At 42.9% G+C, this 20,955-nt stretch overlaps 1 protein-coding gene across 1 annotated transcript in view; it reads left to right on the forward strand.

Moving 5' to 3' along the window:
- The window catches only part of MYO3A (myosin IIIA), a 116,468-nt gene that overhangs the window by 24,132 nt on the left and 71,381 nt on the right, over positions 1-20,955 (forward strand). The window contains exons 6-8 of the mRNA XM_035129373.2: positions 15,878-15,954; positions 19,129-19,274; positions 20,764-20,829. Coding sequence (XP_034985264.2) covers positions 15,878-15,954; positions 19,129-19,274; positions 20,764-20,829 — 289 coding nt within the window. The remainder of the gene's footprint in view (positions 1-15,877; positions 15,955-19,128; positions 19,275-20,763; positions 20,830-20,955) is intronic.

The raw sequence follows: 20,955 nt of genomic DNA on the forward strand, positions 1-20,955 counted from the left end.
CCAACATGTCAAATCAGGAAGGCCTTAGTCATTCAAACCTCACCTCTGACGTGAATGCATGTTTTGGCCTTAGGGAAGCCACTCTCAGCTCAAGATCTGTAAAATGGGAGTGATATTACTAACTTATCTTTCATAGTTAGGGACACAGGTGGCGCTGTGGGTTAAACTACAGAGTCTAGGACTTGCTGATCAGAAGGTCGGCGGTTCGAATCCCTGCAATGGGGTGAGCTCCCGTTGCTCGGTCCCAACTCCTGCCCACCTTGCAATTCGAAAGCACATCAAAGTGCAAGTAGATAAATAGGGACCGCTCCAGCGGGAAGGTAAACGGCGTTTCAGTGCGCTGCTCTGGTTCGCCAGAAGCAGCTTTGTCATGCTGGCCACATGACTCGGAAGCTGTCTGCAGACAAACGCCGGCTCCCTCGGCCTATAGAGCGAGATGAGCGCCGCAACCCCAGAGTTGGACACGACTGGACCTGATGGTCAGGGGCCCCTTTACCTTTATCTTTCATAGTTATTATAAGGATAACAAGCTCTCTCTCTCTCTCTCTCTCTCTCTCTCTCTCTCTCTCTCTCTCTCTCTCTCTCTCTCTCTCTCTCTCTCTGTGTGTGTGTGTGTGTTTCTATCTAATATCACTCTGAACACTCAAAAGTGCTGTAGAAATGCTAAATAAGATAATTAAAAACACTAATCATGGGTGTGCTGAAGTCCTGGTTGTTGTAAGGTTTGGAAAAATCTTCTCTTGCCTCTCAAGATACTGTGCCTACTCATGCAGCCTTGATGTTAATGAGGTTGGCCATATCGCTCAGTACTAATTAGGTCAAGCCCTGAGTGATAGTGCCCCATTCATAACAGAAAGGGAACACTTCATTCAACTGTAAAATGAATTAAGAACAAAGACCAAAGCTGATTGGTCAGGAGCACCCATGTTGACCATGAATGGGAGGCTGTAAATTTTTGAGATAAATTTCCAGGAGTAAGAAGCTTGAAGTCTTAAAATCTTGATTTTGGCGTGGATATAGGCTTATCTTAAATTAAAATCAGATTCTTATTTCATGTAGTGTTCGGAATGAGTTTGGTTCTTTAGAATCTTAGTCTAGTAACTGGATCTAGAGCTACTTTTCCATTCACTTCAGTATTCTGGCCAAACCTATGGAGATTTTCAATAAATACTTACTGATAGGCTATTACAAAACATGGAGAGACACTATCTCACTGGTCCTACCAGTTGGGATGAATATGGATATTTTACAGTTAGGGAATTAATGTTTAATGAGAGGGACTTACCTTAGGACAGGGATAGCTAATGTGGTGCCCTCCAGGTGTTCTCTGGCTCCCAGCCAGCCCTAGCCAGCTTGACCATCATTCAGGAATAATGGGAGTTGGGTATGATGGATATTCCAATAACATTTTAAGGGCATCACGGCAGCTATGCCTGCCTTATAATATATCCAAAGTTAATTTTTCATGACTTATACTTGGAAACATCTTCCTCAGGAGCCCTGACAGAGCTCAATACCTTTAGTAGCTGTTAAAAGGAGAGAGACATTCTTACCTATACAGATGTTTAAAGAAGAAAAGGTGATTTTTTTTCTGACCTTGTTGTCCATGGCTGGTTGACATGATTGGTTGTGGTTTTACTTGTTTCACATCGTAATTCTTTCATCGTTTGGTGGTTTGAGCTGATATAAGATCATTAGGGAATATATATCAATTAAATAAATACGAGCAAAGTTAAATGTTCGTAAATCTCACTGCATTTCAGTGGACAAGATCTAAGAACAGCCTTAATTCTGTTTAAATCCGTCAAACTCAAAATGTGCTTCCCTTTCTCTGGTTGTGCCTTTAAGAACTAGCCTCCCGGCATATCTGTGGCTAGTTTGGGATTTTATATCGGATCCCCCAGGTCAAAGTTCAGCTGTCTTTCCTCTGGACTTTTGCTGGTTCTTTTTCTGTTGTTGCAACGAGTGGGTATGTCCTTTGCCAGCGTGACATCACATATGACAGCGGCTGTCAATAATAGGCAGGTTAATGGACCTTTGATAACGGAACTGGCTTTTTCTTCCCTTTGTGGCTTGTGAACTTCTGAATTGTGGGACATAATATTCTCCTGTTCTGCTAAGCCAATTTATTTCGCACAGCAGTCCTGATGCTATCCTTTGTGAACGGCCTGCACCTTTTGTACATTTCTTTCTTGGCTGTCATGTTATTTCACCACCCCACCCCACCCCCCAGCAGTCATTCCACACACTGTTGGATTAGTGCAGCCATTACAGACAATGGTGCCACAGTAGCAAAGATCCAGATTTCAGCCACTCTACTAATTCCCACTTACACAGCATGGCCCACTTTTGCTGCAGGCTCTCAGGCACACATTTTCTGTAATGTGCAAGGGACACAGGTACGCATACGCCTAAACATTTTGTGATTCTAACATGAGAATAAACTAAAAATTAAAATCATGAGTTCCGTTGCTACCCCTTATGGTGGCCTCATTTCCTGTCACGGTGTTTCCTGAGTCTCAGACGGAAGCGAGTGTTTAATGTGTGAAGTAGGAGTTGGAATCTTGCACGGTGATTGGTCAGTTTCATTGTTACCATCTCGGATGGTGGCTTCCTTTCCTTTCCCGGTGTTTCCTGAGTCTCAGACAGAAGCGAGTGTTTAATGTGTGAAGCAGTGTGGAATGTGGATGTGTGGTGTTTTACTGATGAAAGTTTGGCCTCATTGAGGGGCAGTATTTCAATCTGAATAGGAAAATTACTAACTGTTTTTCATCCTCATGAGGTAATGCATGTTCTTTGTACTTTTGTCCATTTACTGTATTTATTTCCCCCGGTTTGAACTATAAAATGGTGGTTTTCTTGAGTCTAAATGAGAGTACCCGTAAACACTTAATTTTTTTAAAAAAGCACTGTGCAAGTCCCATATTTTGGAGCCTGCTGCAATCTTTCAGTCATTCTCATGCTTCTCTGTCATGGCCCGGTCAGGATATACACTCACGCTCCACCCTGAAGCATTCCCAGGCACATCCCTGTGGGATAACTCATGACATCACATGTATGTTATGGGGTTTACATGATGTGATGCCCACTTCTCCACCTCACAAACTGAGGCAAACTTTGCATAATTTGACCTCATGTTGTGTTCATCCATTTAAACCTTGTTGATTACTTTACTATGACGTAGCTTACTTTGGTGTTATTTAAGGCATAGCATGTGGCATGTAAACAGCACTAGTCACAAATAATTAGATTTGAGGGGTTTTTAATTAGCTTGATTTGACTGGGTTGTTTCATTTAGTTTCATGTTGTGATCATGTGTGATGTACTTTAGGCCTGCAATTTACAGGAAAGAGTTAACATATGTAGGCAACGGAAATAACTAATTGCTAATTAATTTCAAATAGTGAACTATAAATAGATTGGTAACTGTGGTGACCCTACTTGGAATATGAAGTTGACAGCCGCAAAAAAAATGAATTTGAATGCTTATGCTAATTTTAGGTGATTTGAAATGCAAGAATTGTTTTATAGAGATTGTAATGACTGCTGGAGGACTTTTCAGAATGAATAGTGAATATTTTTTATTGCAACACATTTTATTGAAATCAAAAGTTATCTCTACATATTTAGGCACCTGATCTTTGAATGGGACAATAACCTAAAATTCTTTCCATGTGTTGATATATTTTCAGCTCATATTTAATCTGTTAGGTCTGTGGCTTGACAAGCTATCAGCAGTTACCCACACTGGGGATGCTCAAGATAATGATTCTACAAATGTTATATCCCATATTGTTGCAGAGTATCCCCCAAACCTCAGGTGTAGATAGCGTGTGAGGAGCTATAGTGGATGGCTTCTAGTCGGGATTTGGATCCCTTCCAGTCGGGATTCAGGCCTCATCATGGGACTGAAACTGCCTTGGTCACACTGGTTGATGATCTCCGGCAGGCTAGGGACAAAGGTGAGAGTTGTTTCCTGGTTCTGCTGGATCTCTCAGCGGCTTTTGACACCATCGACCATAACATCCTTCTGGACCGTCTAGAGGGCTTGGGAGCTGGGGGACTGTCATGCAGTGGTTCCGCTCCTTCCTCCTGGGCCGTGTTCAGAAAGTGGTGGTGGGGGATGAGTGTTCAGACCCCTGGGCTCTCACTTGTGGGGTGCCTCAGTGCTCCGTCCTCTCCCCCATGCTTTTTAACATCTACATGCAACTGCTGGGAGAGATCATCAGGGGGGTTGGGTTGGGTGTTCATCAGTATGCGGATGATACCCAGCTCTACCTCTCTTTCAAATCAGAACCAGTGAAGGTGGTGAAGGTCCTGTGTAAGTGCCTGGAGGCAGTTGGAGGATGGATGGTGGCTAACAGATTGAGGTTGAATCCTGACAAGACAGAAGTACTGTTTGTAGGGGACAGGAGGCGGGCAGGTGTGGAGGACTCCCTGGTCCTGAATGGGGTAACTGTGGCCCTGGAGGACCAGGTACGCAGCCTGGGAGTCATTTTGGACTCACAGCTGTCCAGGGCAGCTGTCTATCAGCTCCATCTGGTATGCAGGCTGAGACTCTACCTGCCTGCAGACTGTTTCGCCAGAGTGGTGCATGCTCTAGTTATCTCCCGCTTGGACTACTGCAATGCGCTCTACGTGGGGCTACCTTTGAAGGTGACTCGGAAACTACAACTAATCCAGAATACGGCAGCTAGACTGGTGACTGGGAGCGACCGCCGAGACCACATAACACCGGTCTTGAAATATCTATATTGGCTCCCAGTACGTTTCCGAGCACAGTTCAAAGTGTGGGTGCTGACCTTTAAAGCCCTAAACGGCCTTGGTCCAGTATACCTGAAGGAGCATCTCCACCCCCATCATTCTGCCCGTACATTGAGGTCCAGTACCGAGGGCCTTCTGGCGGTTCCCTCATTGTGAGAAGCCAAGTTGCAGGGAACCAGGCAGAGGGCCTTCTCGGTGGTGGCGCCTGCCCTGTGGAACACCCTCCCATCAGATGTCAAAGAGAAAAACAGCTACCAGGTTTTTAGAATACATCTGAAGGCAGCCCTGTTTAGGGAGGCTTTTAATGTTTAATAGATTATTTTATTTCATTTTTCTGTTGGAGGCCGCCCAGAGTGGCTGGGGAAACCCAGCCAGATGGGCGGGGTATAAATAAAAATTCATTATTATTATTATTATTATTATTATTATTATTATTATTATTATTATTATTACAGTGGGAGGATCAGTGAAATACAATGTGCCATTCTGTGTGAGCGAATGTGCTTTCCATCCATGATGACCCATCATTGTATTTAACCCAAAGTGTATTTACTACATGAGCAAATTTACTGCAGTACTATACCTTGCAGTAATATCTAGGGTGATTAAATCCACTGGAAGGCAAGGCTCCTTAGCCTTCCCTTTCTTGAGTTGAAAAAGAAATTCCAGAAGGTGTAACTTCTTCACCTCTGTATGAGAAGTTGAATCTACCAGAATTCCTTCATTTGAATGAACCTTATAGGAGTTTCATGAGGCAGCCATGCTAATAACATCAGGTGCCAGCAATACTTGCTCTGTCTCTCATCTAGTGCCAGATTGTAGCTAAAGTAGGTTTGAACCAGTAGCACATGTGGCTTTGGAAGAAACATTGCCTGCTTTTTTTTTTAACAACAAGCTTAACCTGACCTTTCATATCTTTCTCTTAAAAAAAAAAAATCCTGGTTGTATGTAGTTGATTGTATGTAAGTCACTCTTTTTTGGCTGAAGAGCAGGGTATTTCATTCATTCATTCATTCATTCATTCATTCATTCATTCATTCATTCATTACATTTATATGCCACTTGGTAGTAAAAAAACAAACTCTTACAAAACATGGAACAATTAAATCAAGGAAAAAATACAACCTTGCTTTAAGATGTACAAAAGTTAAAATACTAATACATGTTAAAATTTAGGTGCTCTAAATAAATCAGTTGTCCATCCAAGCCAGGTAGTGCAGAAGGAAACTTGAACATGCCATGGGAAGAGGAGAATATGAGTTTGAGGCACCATCACGGTGGTGGCCAAACCGTGGTTTTCCTGTTACTCAGTTGAGTTGCCACTGAAATGAAAGGGTCGAGATAAGACCCAGGTAAACCCAACAGGAAACAATTACAGTATTCCAATGAGGTAAAGTTAAGGGTATGAATTAAAGAATGAACCAAATCAAAAGAACAGAAATGGACAGCTTTGCTTGGAGCATCAAGCAGCATGACTAAACCAGAGGCTCAGACTCCACTATGAATCATCTCTGAGAAGCTGAGGGAAGATAATTGGCTTTTTATTTCGAATATTTGACATTGGCATGTCACAAGTACCAGGGGAATGCTGAACCGAAACAATTTATCTAAGCTGCAAGTGGAACTTGGAGCCGATCTAGATGTTATGGCAGCAAAGCTGTGTCTAAGAGTCAGGTCCTACCTGGTCCTACCATTAGGCAGAATGAAGCAGCAGCCTCAGGCAGCAGGTGCTGGCAGTGAGTGTCTAGCCTGCTGCTGTCAGGTATGGTGGAAGACGCTGTCCTTGTCACCAGTGCTGAAATAAGATTCAGTTACCAGACCAGTTGACTTCAGTCCATAGAACAGGCAAGGGAACATCTCAGGTAGCAAAATGTCTTAGGCCAGCCCTGTGGGTTACTGAGAAATTCATATAAAGCTGGAGACAATGGGAGGGTGGAGCTCAACCGAACATGCCCATCTTCTTTCCTCTCTCCCACCTCTTGGAAGGAAGGACAGAGGTTTCTAGTAAAAGGACAATGTCAATGCTTAAACACACCTAAAATTCCAGGCCCTCCCATTTCTGCCTAACATCCCCAGAGTGAGAGGGAAAGTATCCCAGCTCTGGGACCAATGGGAGGTGAAATCCCACCCTTCCTCCAAAAGCAATAGGCTGACAGAAGAAGAAAATGGAGAAATATCACACACAGAGACCTCTTTCCTCTCCTCCAAAGATCCACCCAGAGCTTTGGATTGGGTGGTTCCTCCAGCTTGGAATCTCTCTCCCCTGCCTCCTGGTGGCATTCCTCTGCTCAAAGGCCTGGTGTCCTCTCTGGAAACAAGGCTCAGTGGGCAAGGAGTTGCTTTTACACTCCTTGCCTCTAAGGCTTACTGTGACTATTCTTTCAACTCCAGGTGATTTGTGAGCATGTGATTTGTTAATCTTCTCATATGCCATAAGTCACTTTGCTTCACCTATCCGGATTTGTTTTATTGTCCCAATGCCTCACTCTGTCCTCTGGGTATATCTGGGGCATTGCTGACACGACTCCATGGAAAACTATCGTGCATATAATGCAGTTGTATTCAGCTGTTTGTGCTGGTGCAGACCTGCAGATTGGTGTTTTAAGTCAGACACTTGCCTGGGTATAAATTCTGGGATCTGCAACGTGCTGCAGACCACTTGTATGTCACATGCATACCAATGTGCACCCTGCCCAGCAAATGGGCAGAGTCACTTGTATGATTACTGTGTCAGTCATCTCAGAAGCGGTCTTGATGCTAGGTCTTTCCCTCACTTGCTGTATTGGATTTGTGGTTTCTGACAGGGGTGTGGATGTGTGTAAAGTGGCAGTGGGGGAACTTTTAAAAATTGAGATGCCCTTCTGTCAGGAGTCCAGGTTCCTGGCTTGATAACACAGTAAGCGTAGGTAATTAATCTATCCAAGCCGCCAGCATTATCATTCAAGATGACCCTTCTGAAGACTCCTTCCGGTGTCAACAGAAGATATTGAACTTCTGTCCCTTTCATCTCTTATTTTGCTTCCTGTCTAGCAGTCCCCATTCGCTGCCACCTCAGACTTATCGTGTCAGCTACAGCCTCTTCCTGTTCCAAAAAACTTTCTCTGTGGCTGTTCATGCCTTTTTGAGCTTCCTGAGAGCTTTGGCTGTGTTCCAGTCCGCTCTTAGTTGTTCCCTTGGCAATCGGCCATCCAAGGTCAGGGGGAGTCAAGGCTGGCAGCTGTGTGCTCTGCTCAGCCAGCGTCAACTCCAAACTCCTCTGTTCCTGACTCTATTCAGCAGCTGGGTGCAAAGTTACACTTGGAGCTGGCTCATTCCTTACACCTTCTATGCCACATTATGGTTTTGGGAAATCCTTCAGATTTCTCCTTCAATTATTGGATGTGCGCATTCCATGTATTTAATGTCTGCAAACCCTAATTTTCATCCCCGCACAAAAGAATCTGACTGCCCAGCAAAAGGAGAGTTTAGCAGAGCCAGTATGGACTGTGCTGTCTGCATGACCCAGAGTAAGGTGTGCCAGCCCAAGTCCTACCATGAACCCCCATCAGGCCTACACTTCTTTAAACAACTGCTTTCGATCATGTTATTGGAGGAGAGGGGTTCCAATGCAGCTGTGCTCTCTATGGCAGGGGCAGGGAACCTTTATTTGAGTCAAGGGTCCCGTTCCCTTATGGGGGCACCTTCTGGGAGCCATGTGGCAGTGACTGGTGGGCCCAGTGGCAAAAGAGGGCAAAGCAATGGATGTGTGTGACAAATTGACGCAGTTTTGAAATGTTTATTCCTACCTGGCTGGCAAAGTGTTAATCCACCTCCAGCCTGACTGACATAGAATTCTGATGGGGGCGGGACTGTTCGCAGTTCAAAAGGAGGGAGTGTCGGTTTGGTCAGTTATGGAGAGGGAGGAGGGTGTGGTGTGATATATGAAGAAAGTGGAGAGGTCAGGAGACTGTGAATTTAGATAAGATTTAGGAAAACTTGAAGTTAAATATTTGACTGAGGTTTTTTTTTGTACAACTGAAACAAGGCAGATAAATACATGACACGTTAAAGAAACACTTATGCTTTTAAGACAATAAAACTTCATCTCTGTTTTGCCAAAAAGGTTCGTCTTTTCTTTTACTTTTTTCTTTTAAAAGAAATGGGGACAGGAGATATGTTTATGAGAGGCATCAGGGCAATCTATTCGGATCAATCAGCGAGGCTTATTATAAATAATAATTTGTCAGATAAATTCAATATTTCAAAAGGGACCAGGCAAGGCTGCCCCATATCACCACTGCTATTCATAACTGTAATCGAGGTTCTAAATAACCGTTTGAGAAACACATCGGAAATAAGGGGAATCAAACTCGGGAATAAGGAATACAAAGTTAAGGCGTTCGCCGACGACCTGGCTTTGACGGTGGAACAACCCGAGACTAGCTTACCAGAAGCTCTAAAGATTATGGAAGAATTTGGTCAGGTGGCGGGCTTCAAAATTAATAAGACAAAGACTAAAATGATTTTGAAAAATATAAGAAGAGAGAAGAGTGAAGAGATAGAAAAACAAATAGGAATATCGTGTGCTAAAAAAATAAAATATCTAGGAATTTGGTTAACTTCAAAAAATTTAAATTTGTTTCAAGATAATTATGATTCGGCCTGGAAAGATATCAAGAAAGATTTAGATAATTGGAAAAATCTGAAGCTATCCCTTTGGGGTAGAATCGCGGTCATCAAAATGAATATTCTACCAAGATTTTTATTTCTTTTTCAGAATATCCCTATAGTAAAAGGAGTTTCCCAATTTAAAGATTGGCAAAGAGTATTATCAAAGTTTGTATGGCTAGGGAAAAAACCCAGGATCAAGCTAAAAATTTTAGTTGACAAAAAAGAGAGAGGAGGATTCGCCTTGCCTGACTTGAAACTTTACTATGAGGCAGCATGCCTTGTATGGTTAAGGGACTGGATCTTGTTGGAGAATTCAGATCTACTGGACCTTGAAGGTTACACAAATCGTTTTGGGTGGCATGCATACCTCTGTCACAACAAGGCGAAAGCCCACAAGGGCTTTACTAACCATATATTTAGACGCTCAATACTTGAAGTTTGGGATCGTAATAAGGCCCTACTTGAAAAGAAAATGCCCTTGTGGGTGTCCCCTCTGAATGTACTAGCTATCCGGAAGATCAATATGGATAAGAAAGGCCTTACTTATGAAGACATCATTATCAGAACAAACGAAGGTCATAAATTAAAAACGTATGATCAAATTAAGGATAAATTAGCAGGATGGTCGCAATATTACCAAATAAATGATCTATTTAATAAGGACAAAAAAGAATTTGGTTTTGAAGATAAGAAATCTAGTTTTCAAATCGAGCTACTAGGCAACAATTACAAACTGCTATCTAAAATGTATAGTCTACTTCTGGACTGGCACACTATGGACGAGGCTGTCAAGGACTCTATGATTAAATGGGCCAGAGATTTCAGGCACAACATCTCATCCGATATGTGGTCAAAATTGTGGAAACAAAATATCAATTTTACAGCCTGTACTGTACTTAAGGAGAATGTAATGAAACTTGTTTACCACTGGTACTTAACGCCAGCAAAATTATCTAAGATGTACAGGAAACAGAACAAATGGTGCTGGAAATGCAAAACATCGGTGGGGGAATTTTTCCACATGTGGTGGGGGTGTGATAGGATAAAACAATTTTGGGATCTGGTTTACAATGAACTTTAAAAAATCTTGAAACTTACCTTTCCGAAGAAGCCTGAGGCTTTTCTGCTGGGTTTAGTCGATAAGGAAATCCCAAAATCAGACATAAGATTCTTTATGTACGCCACAGTGGCTGCCAGGATTCTTATTGCTCAGAAATGGAAAACAAATGATATACCATCTATAGTTGAGTGGCAGTCGAAGGTTCTAGAGTTTATGGAATTAGCCAAATTAACACACAGGGTACGTGACTCGGATGATGTGAAGTTCCAAGCTGAATGGAGTAAATTTATAGAATATGCTAAAGGAAACTATCTGGGCATGAGAGCGTTAGGGGTAGTAACATAACCTCTACAGTGTGATGAGTTGTTTGTAAATAGAAAATACGAAGTAGGTTTGACAGAAGTTACCACTTATGGGTTGGAAGGAAGTCATATAGGTTGAATTATATGTAATATGTATGATTGTTAATATCTTTATGAAAAAAAATGAATAAAAATTTATCTTATTAAAAAAAAAAAAAGGTTCGTCTTTATTATTCCAGCGAGGTATCAGGACTCACAGCCGTGGTGGCTCAAGAGAGGGCAAAACTCACCTCAGGCAGGGAGGTGGCAGTTGGTGTCCTGGAGTTACACGGAGGAGGCTTAGTAGGGTAACCTGAGGCGCTAAGAAGTTGCCAGAGTGAAAAGGGCAAACTTTTACAGTGGGGAATCAAACTGAGGGAGACCCTTTACTGTAGGCAAGAGGTTATTCAGTCGGACAGCCTAGAGTTTCTTAAGGTACCAGGCCACGTAAGCTGGAAGGCTCTCCTTACTAAGAAACCCACAAGTAAAAGGGGTTTATTTTTTTGAGGCGGCAGGAGAAGAGGGTGGGTGTTTTCCCCTCTGAATTCCTGTGTCGCATTGATAGTAATAGAGAGTGGGACCCATCGTCACAATGTGACTCTTCCTTTGTGCAGTAGGCTACAGTGCAGCCATGCAAAAATGGGAAACATCACACATCTCCACCCTGCATCCAGGCAAGCAAGAGGCATTATCAGAGTCCAAGGAAACACTCCAGCCAAGCAAAACACCCAAGGGTGTGGAACAGAACCACCAAGAGGCGTGCTCTGTGGAGAGGGACAGACCTAGGGAGACTCCCAAGGGCCCCCCTGCTCTATAATTCTGATTTTCTATAATCTCTGCTATGAATCTTCCATCCAGTGTCATGTTATTCTTGCCTATAGTGACATTCAGGGTTTGACAGAGCCTCTGTTGTCTTGAAGCAGTGCGTAGCATCCTTTTGTACTCGGAACGCTGTCGACTTTCACTATCTGTAAACTTTGTGTGAATCATTCTGCAAAGCGTAACCATTAGTTAAAGCAATTTCACTTGAAATTGTTCCAAAAGAAAAAGACGTTTCTCTGTGCCCCCTAGCTGATGTTTAGGCGTGAGTCAGAGAAGGGCTTCGTGATTACTTTTAGTCATGGTCTCATGTATCAGTAAATAAAACTGCCTGCCTCGCTGATTCCAATCAGGGATCATTGTGTAGTTGTTGCGCCACACCAGATAATTTGTCCATCTCGTGTGGCATGGCAATTCTGGACAAGTTTGCTTTGGGATAATAAAAAGACTAGACTTTTTTAAAGACTGCGCTTTGCATATCCAGTAGTAAAGATGGGTAGTAATGCCTAACATAACCCACCTGAAGGGAGCCACTTCGGTCTGTCCTCTCAAAGACAATAAGGGTGAAACAAGGTTATCTTCCCTAGTTCCCCAGCTTTGGTGCCATCACAGAGAGGGCCTTGTTGCACATTGCTTGTTGCTCCTGCAACAAACCTGCTAGCAGCTTTGCAAAGCTAAGCAGGGTCCAGTATGGTTTCAAATTGGATGGGTGACCACGTGTTAAGATTCCTGCACTGCAGAGGGTTGGACTGGATGACCCTTGGGTTCCCTTCCAACTCTACAATTCTATGTTTCTAGAAGATCTAATTGTAATGACAGCTTCCCTGTGTACCCATCTTCCCAAACAACATACAGCTGCAAGAATGACATGTTTTTTCTCTCAGTCATGCTCACAACCCACAGCACCTCCTTTGGTCTTGTCTGGATTAAGTTTCTGTTGCTCAGTCTGGCATAACTGTCTAGCTCTGGGAAACCTCTCATCTGCAAAAGATTTGCTCTGTGGTTTTGATCCATATGCTTCTCTGCTGTATTTTTAGATTTCTTCCCAAAATAATTTCGACCTCTCTTCCCCGCCTTCCCCTCAGAAAAACTGCTCTTAGAAAACTTGCAAGCCTGGCTTTACTCTTGACTGGCTGACGAGGTGCTGAAAGAGAGCACAGCCAAGTGTGGCATAACATCACGATCCTTTTGCAAGAGGCAAGCGCTTAAGGAAATATTGTTCAGCAGATGACACAGACTGAAATGCCAGCTTGCTGCCAGGAGCAAAAGGTTAAGAATAATGCTAATAAATTTAAAAGTCAGCTTTCAGAAAGCCACGTTTCATGATCAAGATTTAAAACATGCATTGTGTTGCATATATATATAAAAAAGATCCTCATGCACTCTCAATATTTGGGGGGCACTTTAGAATAATTGAATGGGCCATGATTTCAACTGAGCATCTCTTGCAAATTAATGTTAGATTTATGTTTGCCCTTTTCTCTGCAAAGCAATTTATGGTAATCAAATTTGACAACAGAAGCATAATAAAAAATAACTCAGTTGCTTCTTTGGCATGATTGTCCATGTCTTTGCCTTTGCCAAGCCTAAGTGAATGAAATTAATTCAGGAGCACGATCTATAGCAGGCGAGGAAAAGATGGTGTCTCCCCCCCCCCTTCCCAATTATGTATATTTATCACAATCATTTATATCCCACCTTTCGAGGCAGAAATTCTGGCAAAGCAGCTTATAAGTTACACCAAAATTCATTTTAAGAATCACAACAAATGATTGCAATATATGAAATATTATCAAGATTGTCCTGGCAGGGCAGCTGGTAGTTGAAGGTTCGATGGGGAGGGGGCGCGATCTAGCTGGAAGAAACTCTCAGATCTGCCTTCCCTGTGTCCTTTGCAATAGGAATGCCATTGTATGGGCATGGAAGTGAATACCCTTGCAAAATGTGAATGACTGTAGCTGTGGACACACCATACTTTTGACGCACATTATTTCCCCCAAAGAATCCTCACAGAGCTTCAATTCCCAGCACCCTTAACAAACTACAGTTCCCAGGATTCCTTTTTAAAATGTATGGTGTTTTTGCGGCCTGATATTAGTTCAGATGGAGCACAGTCTGCAACTTCCCAAGATTGTGTGAGAAGGACTTTTTAGTAGTGGCACCCCATGGTGGCATTCCCTGTTCCATTGGGGAGCTATGCATCTTTCATTATGTATTTATCTGAATACTGTACATTTAAAGGGTGAGGGAATCCCATGCTTTAGCTCAGGCATGTCCAACAGGTAGATTGTGATCTACCGGTAGATCACTGGACGTCTGCGGTAGATCACTGGTAGATCATTGGCTCCCACCAAAGAAGCTGAATAACTGTGGCTCCCCTAAAAATAAAATAAAAAAGCTCAACGTTTTACCTCCTCCCTGAAAAAACTCAACAACTTTGACCTGAACCTCCCCCCCCAAAATGGCCTTCCTCCCTAAAAAAATGCTCAACAACTTTGACCTGAACTCCAAAAAGGGGGGTAGATCACTGCCAGTTTTTAACTCTGTGAGTAGATCGCAGTCTCTTGGGAGTTGGCCATCCCTGCTTTAGCTGAAAGGGCTCCCAGAGCAGCTTTTGAAGTTCAGCACTATGATAATCCCTCTCCTCAGGCATGTACAATCTAAAAGACACAACCAAAAAGTATGGGGGGGGAGAGAAGTTGTGGCCCCAGTTTCTTAAAGTTACAGTTCTTATAACAACCAGCTGGGAGGGGATCAGTTCAGGTAGCCTGATGGAATGGTGGTTGCACAGTTATGCCTGGATAGCTCATAATGCCAAGGTTGCAGGTCAAATCCCCATATGGGACAGTTTCACTTAGATGATCCTCAGGATCCCGTCCAACTCTATGGTCCCCTCTGCTTTGTTAGGTGACATTTGAGAAGAAGCAAAAGCAGCAGCTGATCTCCTAGCAGAGGTGTTTGGATAACTCTTGTTTGCCTTCTTTGCCACTGCTCCAACATTGTTAGAAAACTTTTCTCTGAAGCTTAAGAATGGTAAAAATAGGAGTGTGTAGGCGCTGGTTCTTTTACTGTTTCTGTGTCCCTCGTGACCCTTTCTGGGAAGGTGGCTGCAGCAAGAAATAGGTTTAACTGCCACAAGTAAGTTAATTGTAGCAAACCTTTATAGAAAGGAGATATTTTTAGCCTTGTTGTTTTTATTTCTCTTGTTTACGCATTAGTCTCTCTCCTGTTTGGTTTTAAGCCGTTAAAATAGGTTTATTTGTGTTATTGCATGAGAAATCAATCCCCTTAAAGTCAAAAGTTTTTAAACCATTGATGCGGTCTAGAGTGAAGGTTTTAACAACAGTTTGTGTTCCGTGTGAGCAGATTTTCAATGATGTACACATTTAGTACACATTTAGATGTGTTTCAACCTATCATTGCATCCTAGCAGAAATGTACTAGGAGTCATTGAGCAGCCTTGCTCAATGCAGTTTTCATGCATCTTGGGTTTTTTATTTTTGTTTTTTTACGACTAACCGTGCTTTTAGCAGAAGGATGCATGCAATTCAGATGTTTCCTGAGGATGAAATGAAATGAATGAACAAATTTTTAATGTAGCTAAGGTTTGCTTTTTCTTTCACACCTAGTGCTGGTACTATACCTTTAAAAGAGTAACGGCAGTGCTTTTTTTCTGGGGGGGGGGGATGAAGGGGTACGCATACCCCTAAACATTTTGTGAATCTAAGTTTGGCCTCATTGAGGGGCAGTATTTCAATATGAGTAGGAAAATGTGAGTACCCCTAAACATATTTTTAAAAGAAAAAAAATGCACTGAGTATCGCTATTGTCTTTCTTTTTCTTTTTTTTAAAAGTATGCCTTAAATGAAAGAGTGAGTTTGACTTGCTCAAATGCCCGTTGTGGTTTCCTCCCACTAAGAATAGGAGGCAGAAATACTGTAATCATCGGTCCCAAAAAATGTGCAGCCAGATTGCATGTAAAAACCCTAATTTAGAACTAAATTCAAACCCCTTTCAAGACGTTGGCAGTGAATGAAACTCAGGGTGGCAAAAGCAGGGGATGCAATATTTACCAGCCTTCTTGCTTGCTTGTTGGCAGAGAGCTGAAAAAAATGCTGCTGAGCTTTTGAATGAGAAACGCCATGTTGGAACAAAATTGTGAGAACAGTAGATGTGACACTCTCTGCATAGAATTCATTAAGCATAGATGTGTCAACTGCATCAATCTGCTTGTTCCCTTTAGGTGTATCAGCCCAGCTGACCAGCAGTCGTCTCCGTCGGAATACATCCGTGGGAACTCCTTTTTGGATGGCTCCTGAGGTTAGATGAAATTTTATTAACTCCTACTATGGGGTTGTGTCTGTGTGTGCTTCTCTCTCTCTCTTTTTAACCTATCACTTTCTAAATCCTTTGCTATACCCACCCCAAGTTTCTAGCTCTCTCTGTTCTGACACTGTTCCATCTTTTCAGGGCTGGGGGAACCCTTTGCATTTGATCTGTGTTAAGACTATTAAAACAGACTGCAGCCAAGTTCATGTTTTGGCGTTATTCATTTTGGGTCCAGTAAAATAAATCCCTGGCAGTGAAGTGAACTTCATTCATGTTTAAATTGGTGTTGATAGGTTTATCGCAGAAATCTATATAATTCCTTCAGGTTTCATACATAATAAGTATTGAGGCTTGCATACACACCACATATTTAAAACACATGAATTCCCCACCCCAAGAATCCTAGAAGTTTTGGTTGACCTCTCACAGAGCTAGACATCCAAGCACCCTTAACAAACTACAGTTCCCATGTTTCTTTGGGGGAAGTAATGAACATTAAATGTATGGTGTGTGCCTGCAGCCTTATTAATTTGTTCAGTTGCCTCTTCAGCTGACTCGATGCATGACATCTTCTCTGCGTAAATTTCCTCGAGGAAAAATTAAATAGGACCTGGAAAACCAAGTGCATTCTTTCACTCGCCCAATATTCAGCCACCAAACCAAATGTTTAACGGAGTATCGCAGGGGATTTTAGAGAAGGACAATGTGTGGTGAAATGTATAGTCAAAAGAGACAACAAACCAACACTCTATTCATTTCTCTTGCTCGTTCTTTGTTGGGGCTGAGACAGGGGTGGTGGGGTGGGGGATGCAGAGGTTTGTTAGTTTCTGCTACCCAGCTGGTACTTGGGTCACAGAGGGGTTGAAATCATAATGCTTTTCATGGAATTGGGCTCCTTTATGGATCACAGTGGAATGTTAACAAAAGGATTTCTGCTCTGGGGATGTCTACACAAGATGACCTACCAACAAAATACTGTAAGAGCAGGCCAAAGCCCTATCTAGTCCTGCATCTTGTTCTCGCAGGGGCTAAGCAGATGCCTATGGGAAATTTTCAAGGAGAACCTGAACACAAGGAAAACCTGATCATTCTCCCCAGTTGTGATTCCTGGCAACTGGCATTCAGAGGTATGCTTCCTCTGACAGTGGAAGGACAGGCATCCCCAAACTGCAGCCCTCCAGATGTTTTGGCCTACAACTCCCATGATCCCTAGCTAACAAGACCAGTGGTTGGGGAAGATGGGAATTGTAGTCCAAAACATCTGGAGGGATGAAGTTTGGGGATGCCTGGTGGAAGGAGAACAGTCTCTGGGCTAGTAGCTATTGGCAGCCATTGGTACCAGCTTGCCCCCAAGATTGAGGGGCCCCAGCACACGCCGCATGCACATGTGACATCACACATACGCATTGTACGTTGCGTACGTGTGATGTCACATGCATTGCCTCAAGATTGGGGGGGCCTTGCCCCCTTTAAACAAATATTGAGGGAGCCGAGGTGCCTTTGACCCCCCCCCTAGAGTTGGTGTGCCTGTTGATATCTTCCATAAATCTGAACAATCCCCTTTTAAAGCTAAACCAATCCTCCCCCAGCCATGTCCCATGGTCTGCCATGCGCTTGACCACCACACTCCCTCTGCAGTACCAGGCAGGAAAATACAGAACTTCTCTGAACTTCGGTGTACAGTACTGTATCTCGTTTAGAGAATCTGAAGTTGTTTAGGACTAGTGTAGAACGAGGACCCAGAAACCTGCCCAGGCAGAGGGAACTTTTCTGGAATAAGCCCAGTTGCGCCTCATCCTTCAAACATGATGAAGAGGCCATTTTGCCGGAATTAAGATTGCCAGAAGAAATATCAACAACCTCAGATATGCAGATGACACAACCTTGATGGCAGAAAGTGAGGAGGAATTAAAGAACCTTTTAATGAGGGTGAAAGAGGAGAGCGCAAAATATGGTCTGAAGCTCAACATCAAAAAAACTAAGATCATGGCCACTGGTCCCATCACCTCCTGGCAAATAGAAGGGGAAGAAATGGAGGCAGTGAGAGATTTTACTTTCTTCGGCTCCATAATCACTGCAGATGGTGACAGCCTGCTTCTTGGGAGAAAAGCAATGACAAACCTAGACAGCATATTAAAAAGCAGGGACATCACCTTGCCGACAAAGGTCCGTATAGTTAAAGCTATGGTTTTCCCAGTAGTGATGTATGGAAGTGAGAGCTGGACCGTAAAGAAGGCTGGTCACCGAAGAATTGATGCTTTTGAATTATGGTGCTGGAGGAGACTCTTGAGAATCCCATGGACTGCAAGAAGATCAAACCTATCCATTCTTAAGGAAATCAGCCCTGAGTGCTCACTGGAAAGACAGATCCTGAAGCTGAGGCTCCAATACTTTGGCCACCTCATGAGAAGAGAAGACTCCCTGGAAAAGACTCTGATGTTGGGAAAGATTGAGGGCACTAGGAGAATGGGACGACAGAGGACAAGATGGTTAGACAGTGTTCTTGAAGGTACCAACATGAGTCTGACCAAACTGCGGGAGGCAGTGGAAGACAGGAGTGTCTGGCGTGCTCTGGTCCATGGGGTCACGAAGAGTCAGACATGACTAAACGACTAAACAACAACAACAAGCTTATGAGGTCAGTGCCTTGCTAAGACCTCCTCAGTTATTTGCTACAGCTGTAGTTCAAGGCAGTAGTTGTTTTTGGACCCAGTAACAAGGACTTCACCTGATCCTGGATTCTACTAATCCATCCTAGAAGGAAGTAATATTCAATTCCCTTTATAAAGGGGAGGCTAAGCTAGTTGCTGAGGCAGACATTTTGTTGCTACGGTGACAGCTCTGGAAACGTGGATGAGCACTTCCCTCCACCCTCTGCATATTATTGCCATACAAGAGTCACGGTTTGCGGTGCCTCAGCCTCACAACTGTCATTCTCTGGCAGGCAGTGTGGAATACCAAAAAGCAGCTTAAATACCTTTATAGCCTTCTCAGAATATGTCCACTTCATAGGGCAAAAAGCCTGTAATTATGGCCTGTTCTCATAGCTCCACTGAAAAGGCTTAGGAACATGTTTCAGATCCAAGCAAGATGATTGTGAAATTCCTGTCTGGCAGCACCTCCGGTTCAGATGCTGTTATTTAATTTAATTTTATATCTTAACAGGTGATTGCATGTGAGCAGCAGCTGGATAGTTCCTATGATGCCAGATGTGACGCCTGGTCACTTGGGATCACCGCTATAGAGTTAGGCGATGGAGATCCACCATTGGCTGATTTGCATCCTATGAGAGCTCTGTTCAAAATACCAAGGTACCGTCTCAGTGATTTATTGCACGTATCTTTCATTGGGCAGGCTACTTGACATCAATGGGGCAGGGGTGGGGGGTGGGGAGGAATAACAGTTCTGTAAAATGTATTCAGTGATTTCATCCACGCAATGGCAGGCTCTTTTGGTAGCCTTGTCTACTTCTTCCCTCAAATTTAATTGGAGAAAGAAAACTGAGCTCAGTGGGTCCTGCAGGACAAATGGAACTTTCTAGCCAAGAGATCTTGGACTCTAGGACTTAACCTGTTTTGGGAAGGCATAAATACTGTAAATACTTATTTTGGCAGCAAGTAGATATATGCGTAAATATGATGCTGGGTGCCAATTTAACCATTAAAACTAGCAGCAGCCAATGTGGTAGGACCAACATGGCTACTAGTCAAGGATGATGGGAGTTGAAGTCCATGTACAGTACATCTGGCCCAGCAGAGGTAGGCCCATGCGGTGATGCCAGACATGTACCTGTTTCTTAGATGTTAGAGAATTCTTCATGGGTCATGCAATTGACCAATAGGTGGATTATGATCCTAATGGAATTAGAAGTAAACCTGACACTATTTTTTTTATGTGTACCCCCAATTAATGAGAGGTTTCACAGAGTCCCTGTACAGGGTACAGAGTTGGTTTCCTAGGACTGAACATCACTGGAGTCTTGCACCATTTTTGTGATTTTATTTACCCATATTCAGGCCAAGCATAAGATGGAAGGTTCACGGCATCAACTCTCCAACAGATCCCACTTCTGCATTAAGCTTCTCTGTGCCCCCCCCCCCACTGAGAGCAGATCAGCCTCTCTGTGTCTCTTTCAGACCCAGTTCCATGACTGCCAGTCTGTTGTTCTCTCTCAAACACATAGACACTATGATAGCATCACTCCAGCCAGGGGAGGATGATAGAAAACACATTGACTCTTTTGTTCACCTTCCAGAGTTGTCTCCAACCATTTAGTTTCTGTGGCAACACTCTGGCCCCTGGCTTACATAACAAAGAAGATACTTAACAGAACCATTTCCTTCACAAAATTAACTTGTTCAACCATTTCAGCCTCTTGTCATTGGCTGGAGTGAACTCCAAGAGGATATTTAATCCAACTGAATTTCATGACAGTGTTAGCAAACCAAAGAATTGTAAAGCCTACTGCTTTTAGGGGACTTGCCAATACACATAAATAATGATGAATAGGTCATTAGTTGTATCATTTTGTTTGAATGCTAGAAAATTACTGCAGTTCTTGATTTATTTGGTAGAGGTTTCAAATCCCCCTTTCCCAAAGACTTATAACATTAAGACAATCAGTGGTGCATTATACTTTTCTAAACAATGCTCCTTTTAAGCTAGAGGAAATCTCTGTATTTTTTTAATGACTCTTCCAGAAATCCATTACTCAGCTTGACTTCTCTCTATTTGGTTAAAAATGTATTCGAGCTTATTGTAATTCTACATGTAAACCTATTTTAATGTCATCTTCCACAGAAATCCACCTCCTACATTGCGGCAGCCAGAGATATGGTCATCTGAATTCAATGACTTTATCAGCAAGTGAGTGACAATGGAGCCATTTAAAAATAAATCAATGCGTAAAGGTGCACCATGCAGTTAAAAATAATGTAGCCATGTTTATTCAGATAGCATCCAAAATATTCAGATAGCCATAGAGTTGGAAGG

The sequence above is a fragment of the Zootoca vivipara genome, chromosome 12, assembly GCF_963506605.1.
Source record: "Zootoca vivipara chromosome 12, rZooViv1.1, whole genome shotgun sequence".
In the NCBI taxonomy this organism is placed as follows: Eukaryota; Metazoa; Chordata; class Lepidosauria; order Squamata; family Lacertidae; genus Zootoca; species Zootoca vivipara.